Source organism: Catharus ustulatus, chromosome 3 (assembly GCF_009819885.2).
Source record: "Catharus ustulatus isolate bCatUst1 chromosome 3, bCatUst1.pri.v2, whole genome shotgun sequence".
In the NCBI taxonomy this organism is placed as follows: domain Eukaryota; kingdom Metazoa; phylum Chordata; class Aves; order Passeriformes; family Turdidae; genus Catharus; species Catharus ustulatus.
In genome coordinates, this window is record NC_046223.1 from 22,218,744 (window position 1) to 22,235,485 (window position 16,742).

Genomic DNA, 16,742 nt, shown 5'->3' on the forward strand with positions numbered 1-16,742 from the left:
AAGTCTGTGTAACTGTTTTAGCTACTAAAAAGCAGCTTGTTGAATCCTTACTATTTGTCTCCTTTCATGTTACAGTGGTGATCATCAAATGTTGGATCTGATTTCTTCTGTGATTTGGGGAAAATAGAGTCATTATGCAGCAAGAAAGTGATTGTTCTTCCTGCATTTTCAGATCTGGTGACTAGGATCCTCTCATGTTTTTTTGTTTGGAACTCATTTACAGCACAGGCATCACTTGTTAAAGCTTTCAGTGTAAGAAGAATAAAGTTTGATCAACAGTTGAAATAATAGTTGTGGCAAAGCTTATTTGTTAATTACTCTAGTTTCTAACAGGATCTGTATTTGCAGTTTTGCACTCTTGGCTTCTCTCTGCCACTCCCCTGCCCTGATGTTTGTTCTGTCCTGAGGCATCAGTAACAGATTGATACAGGTCTACTGACACTGGCAATAAAGGATATCGTGGTGCTGGTGGGGTAGAAAGTGATATACCTCTAATTAACCATTTTAATACTAATTCATACTACTGAAATACTTTCAAACTACTACTCAACAAAAGATTAAGTGAAAATTGCCAATCTATAATTGGAATGATTACTCTGTGCAAAAGGATCACTGATTCAATGTTGATTCTAAAGCAGTGTTTACTTTTTAAAATACCAATTCTTTAAAAATATAGTCCATTTCAAAAGCTGTCTCTTTTCACATTGATCTTTCTTTGTCTTCAGCCTGTTTTATCAGATAATTGAGTATGGGTTACATCACTCAGTTTTTAAAACAGTAGTGAAATTATCTCGTACAAAAAATGAACAACTTTTATGTTTCTTATTTTGGATCCTTCTGCTTGCTTTCACTTGCATTTTTGCATCTCTAAGGCTTAAGCTTGTAAACTGCCTTATGGATCAGTCTGCTTTCCAGTTGTTTTTGATTTTGCTGTTTAGGATCTAATTTATATTAATAAATGGCTTATTATTGAACAGAGTTAATTGTTTCAGGAGTATTCTAGGGCTCCTTTCCCCTTATGCCCCTCCCCCCCCCTTTTTTTTTTTTTAAATTTATGTTGTCCTTCAGGGAATTCAAGCTGAACTAGTGAATCTATGCACAAAAAGAAAGACTTGGATTGAAGGAAAACCATTTCCCACTGAGAAGGGATTAACATTGTAGGAGATAGTGAAAAAGAAAAGTAAAGGAGGGCAAAGAGAAAAGCTAAATATCTTTTATACAAATGCTAGGAGCATATGTAATAAGACTGCTGAATGGGAGTGACATGTTTTCAAGGATAAGAAAGATATTATTGGAATAAGAGAGGCAACCAGGAAAATGAAGGGGATTTAAAATGCCAAGATACACAGTTTCAGTGAAGGGAGAGCTAATATTAAGCTGAAAGAGATGTAACAATATTGCTGAGGGATGATACTCCATCTGCAGTAAGAAACCCTCCTGCTCTCACCCCCTCCGTTTTAATTTTTTTAAACTACTTTTTTAAAAAAAATTAGTGGTTTGCATGCAAGCTAAGGGCAGTTTAATGTAGTTGTGATTCTTGGCTGTTGTACCAGACTTGCTGGTGGTCAGAAAAAAAGCCCCAGCCATAAAAAGTGTAAGACATACAATGGTCCCTAAGAAAACCAGAACTTTGATTTGAAGAATGCTGGTGTATTGAAGAGGAGACAGTAGGGAGAGAGATTGTTAGAGATGAGCTATAATATGAACTGCGTTAAAACTACAAATGAGAGTATGTTTCTGCTGCTGCTGTAAGGCTGCTATCTTTATACTGTTAATGAAGCATTGGAGAGTATTGTTACAGTTATGGAAAAGCTGTAAATATAAATCTGTACGTGGAGACAAGAAGCAAAATCAAATTATCAAAAATCATGAAATTTGAAATGGTTGTGGGGTGGGGGTTTGAGCTAGGTGGAGAAGCAGCCCTAAAGTTATTGATTTCAGCAAAGCTAACTTTGAAGGGAAGCAAAATGCTCCTGGGGTTTTTGCCTGCAATCCTGTGATGAATGGGAAATCCACTCCACACAAGTAGAGAGTACATAGTGTATAAAACACGTAGAGAGGCTGCAATTAAAATTCATCCCAGTTAAGTCAAGAAAAGGAAAGGCCGATATGGGCCTGAGGCAAAAGAAGGAAAGGCAAAGAGACAACTTGCCCCTCCCGACCTTATGCTTTTTCCTTCCCCTTCGCTGTTCTTTACCATTTCTTCTACTGTCGCTTTATCCTCTCCAGCCCTTCTGTTTTAAGATAGTTCTGTCGCTGTGGTCCCCTGATGAGGTTTCTTCCTCAAGTCTCTTGTTTTTTTTCATACTGGATTTCTCAGAGTGTGGACATAACTCTTCAGAGTGCTCATAACATGAGGATGAGTCTTTCTCCCCTCTTCTCCCCAAAACCACACTGTGCATCCCCTTAAACATGGTTGCAAGCTGTATTTAGAATACATATTTTTTCTTTCCCACCTTCTTTTATCTGTTTGTGAATCTGGGATGATTTCAATTCACTGTGTGGCAAGGAGACTCGGAGCTGGGAAGGGCAAGCATGGGGTATATAGCGACTCATGTAGATGGTGTGGATATATGGAAATCTTTAGAAAAAGACACTGCGCTGTGCTGGAACATCTACTGCTGAAATGGCAGGGTTTCTCTGAGAGGCAAGAGTGAAACAAACACACACAATTGCAAATAGTATTACTTTCTTTGTGCAAAATTAGGCCACAAATTGTGTCATCTTTTGGGACCCTCTGTGCAAGTTGCTTTATTGTTCAACTTCCCACGTACAGCGTTATCTGACATCTTGTTTCAAGGTATAAAGAGCAGATATAAGGAAGAAAGTAAATTTAACATATTTGAGGTGTGAATTTGGACAGGTGTAAAATGACATTGCTGAAGCTGAAGGCAGTTTATAGTAGCTGAAGATCTGGCCCTTAGTGCAAACAGTTTGAACAAATTTTGATCTGGCATTTTATTTTTAAAAGGTGACCAAAGATTATAATGGCAGAAGTGGATTTTGGAGGGAGATTTAATGGGACATTGGTGGAAGATTGAATGGTCTTTTTCTGTCAATCTGTATTCTCTCTTTTTCTTTTTTAAATTGCAGTGATTTGTTAACTGCAGGAATTGGCAACAGGCAGAGAGGATGACCATGTGGTCTTATGGCGTTCAGCTGATGCCCTGTTTCTGAAGATGGTATAAGGGATCATAAAGTTTAGTTCCATGTGTATTGTGATGATAGTTGCATCTATATTTAAAGCTTTCTGTCACTGAAGCACTCTTGGTGTTGTCAGATGTCTATTGAACTGGATGAGCTGCAACTTCTTGCAATTGAATGTCAATAAGACCAAAGCAATTTTGGTTGATTCATAGCACCAGCTTAAGCATATTCACTTGCACAGATTACATTTGACAGATAGTTACCTTCAGCTGAACTCTGTGGTTGGAAGCCTTGGTATATTCTTGACAGTGAGCTTAGAGCTGATGCCTTATGTTTATTTCATATCCTGTTTTTGCCTTCCTAATACTGTATGTGTATGTCTACATTTAAATAAACTCACAGCTGAAGTACTAGTCACTCCACTTGTTATCTCTGGACAGAATGTTTGATGAGTCAATTTCAGTATTTAAAAAATGGTGGGTTTTTTTCCCATTTAGGCAGTTTTAATTTCAAAAGCTGTCTAATGAACTATATTTTTAAAATCAGAAACTTCTGGAAAAGTATCTGTTAAAGTCTGACAAGAAGAGGATAAAAAAAAAGGTAGGAGATGTAAGCAAAGATGAAGTATTATTCTCTTTTGAATGTTTTTCTGGTATTCTATCAGTTTTCTGGCCTGCAGGGAAATGCAGTCAGCACAGGTGTTCTTAGCCTATTATGTTAGTGAAAGTTAAAATGCTCTGGATTCTGCAACAAAATTGTGCACAGTGTAATCAAATACTGATGTGTGTTAGCATCCCCTATAAATTTTGCAAAGCAAGGCTTCTTTCCTTGTAATTTCTCATAGCAGTTCTAAAATAGTCTGGGTTAACATAGTTTCAATCCTTGATTCAGTTAGTTGATCCTGTTTCTGGTGAACTTGCGTACATTGAAACTTCATTTGGAGCATACTGAAGAATACAACTTTTGAATTACTTCAAACCATTTCTCTCCAATGGGTTCCTAGTCAACTTAAAGCAGCATCCTGATTTTGAAGAAAAAAATCAGTGATTTAACACCAAATACCTTGTGCATATACTGTTTCCACTCACTCAAAAATTCAGTTTCTGTTCTTTAAGACAAAGGTGATTTTCCCATAGAGCTTAAGGAGGTTCTGAAAGGGAGATTTTTGAAAATCTGTCTCTCAGTGAAGAATAGGATTGCAACATCCTTGAATTTTGATATGAATGAACCAAAAATAAAATACCTAAATTAAACTGTTTCTAGCTGTATATTCCAGGTAGACTGATGTGTTCTGGTGAGAAGATAAGAGTTGACTCTGTAATTTTGGCTAGAGTAAGATAATGAATCTCAGCCTAGAGCTATGTTGGCAGGTCTTCCTTCTAAAAATTACAAGAGTGGTTGAAAGTAAAGGAATTTCCCCTAACTAGATGGTAACTAAAGCACCTTCTTTTTGAAAATCATCATCATAAAGTCCCTGATTACTAATGGTAGTGATGGCAATGAAAAGCCTCGAACCCTTTTTGTTTCCTTCCTGTAAGATACTGTTTGTGCTGAGAACCAAAGATGTGTGAAAAGCATCACAACAAAACCTCCATAGCAGCTAGGCTTGCACCTTGCCTCTATCATCTTTGTTCTTTTCCTCCAGACTTCCATCTAATAAAATACAGAGGGGTGAATTTGGATTTACCTAGGAACATGGAGGTTCTTACAGCTTAAAAACTACATTTTTTGCCTGTGAAGGTAATATAGCATTTGAATATGGAAAGAGAGGAATTTAGAAACGTGAGCCAATCATTTAACAAGAGCAAATAAATTTGATTTTATTATGTGTGTAGTGTTTGCATTTGCTATTGGGCAAATCACTAAAAACAGACTGAAGATTTGAAATTGTGACAGGGTTGTAGCTGGAGCAGCACCAACCTCACTGGCAAACTCGTCAGGCAGTTCTTTTGCTAATACAGAAGGTGCTATTTGTCTGTCAAGTGTTATGCAGATAAATTGTCTGAGTTGGCTTGTCTCTTGGATATTATTCTTTAGTTTCCACAACCCTCCCTCCCACAAACCCCCTGTCCCTATTAACATGGTTATTAGTGTCTTTTTTGGTCTGTTTGAGAGCAAGTTCATAGACAAATTCCTCCTGACATATCCTTGTTCTCATATGTTTGCTACATAAATTCATTATCTCTTGCCAAACTTTAGATCTGCCAAGCTCTCTATCTCAATTTTCATTCCAGATTTAAAAAAAAGAAACGCAAAACACTAAAAATGAACTCTTTTTTTTAAAGATTGTAAGCTTTGTCTCTTAGAGGGGGAAAAATAAAAGACCACAGGAGACTCTGATGTATGTAAAACATCTGCCCAAACATCTCTAGCAATAATGTCATCTCAATGATAATTCTTATTCTTGAATTATCCATTCAACTAAGGTTTTGCAGCTAAGGTTAGGTCGCATTTTGTACTTTGTAAGGTCAGCTAAGCCGCACGGGACTGTAGGAGCAGGCTCTGTACTAGTACTGGTGAGTAATGTGTGGGGTAGAAGATGGTTGAGAGTGATGTGGAATCCTGACTCATTGGCAGTGGTTAAACTGTGGAAACCTCTTTATTTTCAAAAGAAGTCATAAGGTGGCTGATAGATTTCCTGAAGAGTTGGGAGAAGTAGAGAAGTTTTGGGGTCATAGAATCACAGAATGTTTTGAGTTGGAAGAGACCCACACAGATCATAGAAATCCAGCTCCTGGCCCTGCACAGCACCAGCCCCAAGAGTGCCTGACAGCATTGTCCAAACACTTCTTGAGCTCTCTCAGGCTTGGGCTGTGACCACTTCCTTGGGCATCCTGTTTCAGAGCCCAGCCACCCTCCGGATGCTGAAACTTGTCCCAGTGTCTGGCCTGCATCTCCCTTGACACAGCTTCATGCCATTCTCTCAGGCCCTACCACTGATCACCAGAGAGAAGAGATCAGTGCCTGCCTCTCTCCTTCCCAGGTTAAACTGTTTTGTTCCCTGTTAATTATATTAATGTTTGATAATAATAATATATATAATAATGTATAATAATATATGTTCATGTTTGAGAGAAATAATAATTGGGGCCAAGAATCTGCTCCCACATGTGTTCACTACATTTATCATATTGTTTGTGGATTTTTTTTGTTTTTTGTTTGGTTGTTCTTTTTAAAGCTAAAGGTAAATAAAGTAGACAAAAAAAGGTAAAAATTAGTAGAATAATGCAAAATGAGAATAAGGCAAAAATGGGGGCTAGGGAAGGAGCCTTTAAAATGAATGTTCAAGGTGTGTAAATTCTGCAATCTATTCAGTGAGGAAAGGTGCTGAATTGTGGCAGAAAGTTGTCTGCCATTTCTGATTCATAAATTTAGGGACACATAGATGCTCAGATTTCAAAAAATATATAAAATTGTGGTTTTGGTCACTAGTTCTGCTTAAATGACAACTGAAAGTAAGCTTGGATTTATGCTAGTGGTTTCATCCTGGTTTCTCCAAAATTCTTTTACTTAAGTCCGTATCACTGACCTTTCCTCTTTACAGAAAATCATTTATGAAATATTAAAGCTGTGTGGAAGCCTTTGTAATTGCAGCTTCAGCAAGATTTGCAATTATGCAAGGAAATACTGAAATACATACCTGTGTGCATCTCATCTCTTTGATATGCAAAAGCCCTTTACTCTTGCTTTTATTAACTGTTACACTTCTGTTTCTCACCTGCTTTTGCAGAGGAAATACATGAACCTACATGTCTTCCAGTGGTAGAATATGATGTATATCTTTATATGAGCAGACAAAAAGAGCATATTTAGACAGGTTGAAGGTGAAAAAGATTTTTATGCTCAAGTCTCTGATTAGACCATTATAGCAGCATCACTAATTCCCCTCCTTCCATCTATTGTCTTCTTTCCTCTGTTGTCATCAATGACCACTGTTGATTTGTTGACTCTATTAAAGTATTCAAGGAAGCCACAGGCCTGTCATTTTGGTCATAACCTTAATCTGTTTTCTCACCTTGGGAGAAAATGTGTTAGTACAGTGTCTGTTTATGTAGAATGGACTCATGGAGAAAGTTCCTGGCACAAATCTGCAATACATTTAAAAGGAAAAAAAATTTTCTGAATCTTGTTTATTTTAACAGCTAGCAAGCTGTGTTTAGCTGGAAGTTTTTATAAGAACCACACCAAATTAAGTAACAGTAAGCAATTGTAATGGTACATTGTGTAGTAATTTTTGAGCTAGGTGAGTTGCAGCTCCTCCTGATTTCTCTTCATCTCTGATTCCTTGTTATTTCTGAATGATTAAGCAAATAATTTATGCTAACTTCTGTTTTAATTTACATCTCTGTGAAGCCGGTGTAACTTTATTGATTTCGGAATTGCTTTCGTTTTTAAGACAAGTAAAGGGAGGGGTCATTCCTGGTAGCTTGCTGATTTGGAAAATAAATTGAACTTTTTTCCCCCTCCACTTTTTTTATGCCTTAAAAGATAAATTGTATAACTACCTAATTGCTTCTCATAATACATTTTAAAATTCTTCATATTGTGTATCATCTTCTTTGTAATAATGATTTCTAATTCTGTGTAACCACCTGCTGTGCAAATAGGGTTTATTTGAAGGAAAATGAAAACAGACTTGTTTGAGTTTTATTAGTTTATTATTAGTTTATTTTTTGTTGTCTTATTTGGGGGAGAATTTGTTTTTTTTCTTGTACCTGAGAAACTGACATTGTGTTTTAGTTTGTATAAAGTTTTTAAATTTAACTTGCGTTTGCAAACTAGCTAAATTTGCATCTGTAACATAAAAATTAGCTTTTAAAAACAATTTTAGTATGCAGATATCTGGGTTTTGGAATAATCTTGTTCACCATCAGGTAAATATCATAGATCACAGAGCTGCTCCTTTTTCATCTTATTTGAAAACAGTAGTGTCCATTACACGTGATGGAATGTAATAATTTCCTAGTATTGGCAGATGCATTTTTGGTCCTTGTTTTATCTGTGTCAGTCCTGCCCCTGCCATCTGAGACTTTATGGGATAGTCTGAATAGATGTAAGAGCTGAAGTTGCAGTTGAAGTCCTTCCCATCACTAAATTGGCTGGAAAACTATGTAGGCCAGGGTTGGTATCATTTGGCCTAAATGACTGGAAAAGATTTTTATACAGTAATTTCACGAATACAAGCCGCAGCAATTTGACAAAAATTTTGGTGGAAACCCGGAAGTGCGGCTAATAGTCGGGTGCGGCTAATATATTAATAATTTTCTGACATTTACAACCCCAGACGTGCCAGCCAGAGTGCCGAGCCAAGCACCGGCCAGTAAAAGCCGGCATTTCGCGATTGTTACAGTGTTACCGTGTTGCCCTGGCTCCCTGCAGGCAGCACGGGGGGCGGGGAGAGAGGCGGGAGAGCTCTCTTCTTCCCTCCTCTGCTGCAGCCCAGGGGAGGAGGGGGGGGGGGCACCGCCATTGCCGCGGCCCCGGGAGCCGACGGGGGGGGGGCGCCGCCATTGCCGCGGCTCCGGGAGGACGCGGGGGGGCCGCGCCGCCATTGCCGCGGCTCGGGGAGGAGGCGGGGTGCTTTGTCCGCGCCCGCCGCCGGCGCCACGGGCGTGGGAAAGCTCCGTCCCCGCCCGCCGCCGCTGCCGTAGGAGCGGGGGAAGCTCCGTCCCTGCCTGCCACCGCGGGGCAGCGCCGACCCGGGGTGACCGAGCCCAGGGGCAGCGGCGGCCGGCCCCGAGCGGCAGCACTGGGCTGGGCCACCTGGCCCCGTCAGCGGCCCCTAGCGGGCCGAGCCTGCACAGCCTTAGCTCAGCCAGTAACCCCCGCCCTCCCGCGGTTCTGTTACTAATTGCACGTGGGTCCTCGCTGCGAACGACAGAGCGGCTTATATTCGTGTGCGGCTTATCTATGGACAAAAACCAAAATATTTGCCAACACCCAGAGATGCAGCTTATACTCAGTGCGGCTTGTATTCGTGAATTTACTGTAATTCCTTTCACTTTTGGTGCCAGAGTTTCCTCTGTTGTGGAACTCCTCCTTTATGGCCTGCAAATCTGGGAAGCAATCCTTCTGGTTTATTAATCTGTCTTGCCAGACACTGTGATCTAGTTATTAGAACAAAAGATGATGAAAGGAAATGTTGAGATTAAATTGTACTTTATGGTTACTGGAAACTATGATGAATAAGAGTAAAAAATGTATATTCAACCAGTGGAAGAGATTACTGTTGTCTTGAAATAACTCCCTTTAATTTATCTGTAATATTTCAATAAATCTTTCCCATGCCAATGAATATTGGAATAAGAAAGATAAAATAAAAGAGAAGGTTGTACTGACTGAAAAGCATGTGTCTTTGAAGCATGTACTATTGCAAATGAAAATATTTGGGAGACTACTGCATCTGTAGGTTATGTGTCATTTAGTGTAGTGAAACTTTGATATCTGGTTACTGATCTTTAGCTCTGCTGTGATATAGGGATTCTTGGGGATTGGGTTTTTTTTAAAATGGAACATAAAGGATTATTTTCTGTGTCTCTCCTTCCTATCTTGTTTATTAGAAATAATTTTCCATGAGGTATATAGATAATATTAACATTAGGACCGACTTCTAATGGAAAAATCCTACTAATGTGTAAAGATCAGAGTGTTCACTAAAGAAAGGTTCAGTTAACTTTATTGATTTTGGCTGAAATGGTGCAATTCAATTCCACATGGAAGAGACTAAAATTGTCTCAGTTGCCTTTAGACATATATGTAAGAGGACATTTTGATGACAGAATGATTAATGCGTGTGAAGAAAAAGCGTATGTTGCTTAAGTGGGCCAGATATAACACATATACATTGCAAGGTAATAAATCTGAGTGTTATTATATGACAACCAAAACTTTGTACTTTGTGGTCTCAGAACCCCCACAAACTGGCTTTGCCTTCGAAAGGGTCATTGTAGTTTAAAACAGTGGAGTCAATGTAATTGTCTTTAACTTGATATCAAAATCTCTTCTGCCTCTGTGTTGATAATGAGGCATATTAGGCTTTTTACTTTTTTGAAAAAAGGGTGTTGTTAATTTTTGTTGTACTACTACATATTTTTACAATACTTAGTATACTTTTTACTTGTAACTGTTATACTATTTCTTTATTTATACATTGGTATACCAAATATGCATTGTACTTATAAATATAATGCAAGGCTTATAAAAAGAAAGAGAAAGAACCCACTGTCAAGGAGCTTCTACTTTTTACCATAGTCCCTTAGCCAGTGCAACCTGCTCTGAAGTAAGTGGAGTATTTGGTTGTGATGTGTCTTTTTGGCCACACAGATTACTGCAATATAGTAGAAGTTAGCAGTTCTGTTAGCACTTAATACATGAAATAACTGACTTTTGTTTTCTGACTGTTCTGACTGATCAAAACTGAGTGGCAAAATTAATGTTAAATTTCATTGTTGTGTTTTCATGGGTAAGATCTGAAGAGCACAGATCTTTATGTAAGAAAATAAAGTTGTATTTCCTGTATCTCATTTCATTAACAATTACATGGGCACAATCCTGTGCCACATATTCTCTGGAATGACTCTGCTTGAACAGGGAGGTTGGGCCACATGATCCACTGTGGTCTCTTCCAACCCTACCCAACCTGCAATTTTGTGATTCTGCAGTACTGTGACCCAAAGGGCAGCGAAGCTTTCCTTGCTAGGAAGTATTTTTATTTGGCATTGCTGTCTCTGATGCACAATTTGTGTGTGCCGGAGAACCATAAGCCTAATTTGGGGTGCACTGAAGAAACTTACCTCTCAGCTCTTTGGCCCAGTACCTCTCATCTTTGAAACTCTTGCAGATCGTACCAGGAGTGCTGTTAGAGGAAAGTGTATTGGTGTATTTCATCACCTCAGATCATATGGATTTTCCATTGCTTGGAGTTGGTGTTAGGTTCAATGTTGTCAGATGCTGATGTAGTTTCAGAGTGAATGGATCTTGGTAACTAATCCTTGCCACATCCTTGAGAGGTGATTTGCTGTAGCTGACAGATGGGGAAGCAAAGGAGTGTGAGGTGGCTGCAGAGCTGGAATTAGAGTGCTGATGTCCCAGGCTTCTGGTTCTGTGCTCTGTACAACCACAAAGCCAACCTTTCCTACCCATCCGCTGTTACTCTCTTGGGGCAAATTCCTACTGAACATAATTAATAAGGACGACTGGGGAATGATCCTGTTGTCCTAGTTAAGAGGAAAAGTGTTCTTTTAGTTCTGTGCTATGGTATGGAATTTAATGCTAACGGTCAGGAGACCTTAAATAACTACATCAAACAGCCCATTTGGTGCCAGCCTTTCTTCTTATTTAGCTTAGTCTAAACTGACACCAAACTTTGAGATCTCCTCTCCTCCCACAGTGGAGAGCCGCTGGGATTTTTTATACCACACATGGTTTCCCTCCTACATTTTCCTCCCATGTCAGATATTCATACCCCCTTTAATAACCAGCAGGGGGATCATTACATTGAGCTACTGCCAAATGCATAATGACTGCTGCCTTTGCCTTACACAGTCACTGCACTACTGATATCCAATTCAGCATTGTAAAGTGCTTAGGGCTACCTTGGGGATGTGCTATATTAAACCCAACTATTCTAAATCCTATTTAATACAAAGAGATTGGTGGTGGGGGAGGGGGGAGGGAGACTTGAAATTGTCATTAGTCACTTATTTTCACCAAGTAAAAATACCTGGTCACTTAGGGCCCAATTCTGTCGCTCTTAAGTCACAAATAGACCCCCTGATTTTAGTATGGGGTGCAGGGAGGTGAAGTACTCTGCTTACCACAGGGGGAAGCGGAATTAGGTCCTATAAAGCTGAGCCTGAAACAGTAGGTTTTCATGAAGCTGATGGGAGTGTGCGTGCCCATTTCTGAATTCCCCTTACAAATGTTTTACAGTGGAAACAAGAAAGCAGAAACATGCTTCATATCTGACTAAAAATAAAGGTACTCTTAAACTTGTAAAAGACAACATTTTTATTTGAGTGATATGACAGAGCTGCCACAGGAGTGTTACCTGCTATAAAGAAAGCTTAAGAATTATTACCTTTATTAGACCAGTGACACTGAGCTTTAGCCATACATTTCTAACTTCTGTCCCTCTACAGAGACAATTTTCTTTTCTTAAATAAACTGTCATGCTAGTGTTAATATATTGTTGGCTCCCTCATACTCTGAGAATACTGCTGATATAAAACATGTATATGTTAGATTGGTAATAGTATCTTTAGTGTAGCTGACTAGAACAAATGTGTTTCCCTCATGGCTGTGCTAATGTGATAAAGGAAAATTGGCTGTTCATCAGCTTTTGGCTGGGTAAAGACAGTAGAGATGGAACCACATTCTTTTTTATGCATTAATACCACTGAGAACTTTTCACTAGTTATATTTCATGTGCAGGCATGTTGTGCAAAGATGTTGTAAAACATGAGATAATGCTACAAATAACAAAGTAGAAAAGCCTGTATCTTTTATGATGATAACAGTCAAACACCAAATGACAGTAACAGGCTGTAAAAAATGTGATGCAGAAAAAAAATGCAATGTAACCACAATATATACGTATAGTTAGGCTCTTGCAAATAGGGCATCAGATGTTTAGAGGGCTTTGTATTAAAATTAAATAAAGAAAATGTTGTATTTAGGTCATTGATGTGTCAACACAAAAGATAATTTAAAATGGAGAGATGTATTTTGAGCGGTGAAACTCATATGCAATAACTTTTTGAACAAATCTCAAGGCTTAGTAATTATGATAATAGCCTTCAAATTTCCATCAGTGGAAGGGCAATAAATATTCCTGTCTAAATTTGGGAAATATTGACTGAATCTGGAAATGGCAATAAAGCTCAGCATGCATCTGTGTGTTTGAAAGTACAGTTTAAGGAGGAAAAATTCATTTGTACAATCTTGTGTGAAGCCAAAAAAAAAAGGCCAAACAAACTCCTCCATCTTATTTCATGTTTTCTTTCTTAAAATGCTGATAGACTCACGTTGCCCAAGGCAGTGATGCTGATCATCTGAGCTCAGATTTGTAGATAATTGTGTCCATTTATCTTGGTCTGAAATTTGAAAGATTTTATTGTCAGAGTAGTATTGTGTGTGCTTATTTTGTGGTTTTCAAGCTGGAATTTTGTTAACTGGTAAATAAGTTCTGTCTTCCCTTTTTTTGCAACAAATTATTCTGGCTTGTAAACCTATGTCCTCACATAGGTGTTGTTCTTATGGAAGCAATAATTCCAGGTTTATTTTCTTTTGATTGCCATGACAGTCAAGATGGTCTAAAGCGCTCTAGTTTTATTGGCCTTGATATATGTGATTCACCAGGCATCCACATCTACAAAATTAAAATAGTGCTCTCTAAATTGGCAGTAGCAAAATGGTCTTTCAAAATTTTATTGCTACCAAGTTCTCATGTGAAAAAAAGCTTTATGCCAGCTAAACATTGCTAAAACCCAAGTAACATAATTTTTTTTGCAAATAAACTTTCTGAAATGAAAGTTATAGGTAAGTCCAACTTAGTTGCTGTAACAACTTCATTAATCGGAACCTGACTATAGACACAATATTTCTGGTTTTCATTTTGTGTGGACCTGGATTCAATATTAAGCATTGAATTTAATATAATGTAAGGCTGAAAGACACTCCCATATTATTAAACTTTTCCTAATTTTGGGCAACTTAAATCCAAGCAATTCTAATGCAGAAAAACCCCAACTTTGTAAAAGCTTAGCATCTTGTGACTTTGTGTAGCTGGGAGAATGCCATAAAGTATTTCTGTGAACGTTAGCTCAGATTTAAAATGAATTGGCAGGAAAGGGAGCACTTGCAGAAAACAGTACCCTGGGGTACTGGCTGAGTGCATATTCTTGGCCAAGGGTTCCCTTGATGAAGGGGAATTACCCAGTGGGTGTAAAGCCGATGTAGGCAGTTCCTGTACCGTCCCCTTCAGCCCTTATAGAAAGAAATATGCTGGATTTAGGGAGGTGTTTTGGGGGGTGTTAGAGGCCTGTGTTTGGTTATCCTGAGCATGGTGTGCAGCCCCTTGAGGCCTGTTTGAAGTGATGTATGAGAAGAGCTGTGACAGCTGTAACAAGTGCCCATGGCCCCAAGTGGTGATGGAGCTGTAGCCAGCCTTGTGCCTTGTGACACACACCCACCCTTCTTTTCCTCTCTTCTCCTCCATCTCCACCAGATCCCTGTGCTGTAGTTCCTCCTTTTATTTAACCCCTGTGGAAATTTTATGCTCTCTGCATCTGAGTGGTGATCTGTTAATGAAAAAGAGGTAACCGCTTTCAGTAGGCATCAAAAATAAAGACACGCAACAAATAGCCTGAGGTAATGTTATCAGTTAATCAGTGATAGACAAAAAAAATGTAGAGAAAACAAAGTGCATGATAAAGCATGTGTTTACCCCTTTACATTGATTCTATAGGTGCATCACAGCCGAATTAGTTTCTTCTTGAATGGTTGGGAAGATGATAACACACCTTTTGATTCAAGGACTCTTATGGGAACAGTTGCAGATATTGATGCTGATGGTACTCTGCAAATTGGACAAAGCTTCACAGGTAAATCTTGTAGTACTTTAGTGGAATGCACTGGAGAATAGTCAAAATAAAGCATGCATGATGTGGTTAAAATAAGTATGTGAGTAATTTTAAGTTATCTATATGATGAGAAGTAATACCTTACTGCAGAAGAAAATTCCTATTTTTCAATTAACTTTCTCAAAAGATTTGCAGGAAGATAAGTTATGTATAGGTAGGTTTTCCTGAATTCTCTAAAACATGTATGTAAAGTGACTTATTCCACTAATTTCTGCCCATAGTTTTGCTGAGTAAATGTAGAGAACTGTTTCAGAATGGAATTGTGCATGGCCACTAGACTACACTCTTCTCACTGCAGTCAGGAACAGAGCTGAAGTTTTATGGCTGTGTTTTTTAGTTCTCTCAATGTTCATGTAAACCATGGCAGAATGGTTTCAGCCTCTAGTAATGCCTGAGAGTTTTACTCTTCATCTGCATGTAGAGTTTTATATGTGCTGTATCATGGCAGGATCATAGAAGAACAGTGGGGTATGTTTTGTTGCTTTTGATGAATTATTGGCTCTGCAGGTGTAAGAGCACTGACTATTGCTCTTCAGGAACATGCACAATTTGAAGATAACTTCTAAATACATGTCCCATAAACAGCTTTATAATGGATTTGGGCAAGAGAGTACTCTGTGCCCCATTTGTTAAAGCTTGTATTTGGAAATGTATTTTGTTATGGTTTTGATTCTCAATGCTGGATAGCTAATAATCATGTAAAAGAAAAGAATATTTTAAAATGCTTTTTATCTTTATTGTATAAATTGATAGGTACAGTTGTACCTACTGTATCTCTTCTCTAATTAGAGGTGGCACATGGATTGGCTCATTACTTCTGTCTAATGAGCCGATCCCTGTGCCACCTCTCTAATCAGAAAAGAGATAGGTACAAAATGTTCTTATAAAGTTATTATAAATCATTCTTTTTTATCAAAAAAATTAAGTCACTGCCCTCTATAGTTTTGTCCAGGTCCAAGATGGTTTCATTCAGTAGGGGTAATTGTGCAAGAGAGATTTCTGAGTGCTGAATCAAAGGTGCTCTCATGCAGTGCAAAGCTGCCTTCTGCTCAATAGATTATTTATAGTATATTTCCTTAGGTTTAGAACAATTTGTTGGAAGAATGCAAGATTTTCGATTTTACCCAGTGGCACTTACAAACAGGTAAATAACTTTTATTTTTGTAACAAAACAAGAGTGTGGAGAGAAGGAAGTGTAGATAACAATATGCTTATTTCCCAAAGTATAGTGCTTTTCAGATGTTTTCTTTAGATAATTGCTTATGACGATGTAGTTTCCTGAGCCTCATTTCAAAGATTACCGTTAATCTAAAAAAATCTTGAGTTAAAATAAATTCAACAACTTAATATACTTTGCTTTTGAACAGTTGTATAAATAGACTTGACATATGTAGTGGTGTATGTAGTGTGTATATATGTAGTGAAAAAAAACACTGTAATAAATATGTGCTCTCCTTGTTATCGTTGTCCTTGCTACAACCTGACTTAGTATGTACTCTGCAGAGAGTAGATCCAGTTGCTAGATTTCAATGCTTATAAACTGTTTAGGTGTTACCTACTCATCATAATTCTGTCATAATAGTGTGTGCTGATAAGCATAGTCCTGGTGGATAAGACTTGCTAAGCTTCCTCCGAGCTCCCTCTGTGTGAACTGTAGGGCAAGGAAGGGAGCAGAGTAGACTGGTCTGGTTTTGACCACTCAGATACCAGCAATGCATGCAGGAGGACAGGCATTCCAGAAGTGATGAGCGTGCTGGCTTTGTGAGTGGCTCCCTGTGCTTGGCTGTTGCTTTCCTCTGGTTTCACTTCCCCAGAGTATCCATGTCGAGTATTCTTGGTGCTCCCCCACCCCACGCACACATCCCTGCCCCGAGGTGCTGGTGTCCCTTGCTCTCCAGATGAGATTGTCACCATAAGCCACCAATGACTTAGCTCCTCAACCCACAGAGCCCT

General features: G+C 38.6%; 1 protein-coding gene across 1 annotated transcript in view; it reads left to right on the forward strand.

Moving 5' to 3' along the window:
• The window catches only part of USH2A (usherin), a 374,098-nt gene that overhangs the window by 18,788 nt on the left and 338,568 nt on the right, over positions 1–16,742 (forward strand). The window contains exons 4-5 of the mRNA XM_033055679.2: positions 14,615–14,750; positions 15,870–15,933. Coding sequence (XP_032911570.1) covers positions 14,615–14,750; positions 15,870–15,933 — 200 coding nt within the window. The remainder of the gene's footprint in view (positions 1–14,614; positions 14,751–15,869; positions 15,934–16,742) is intronic.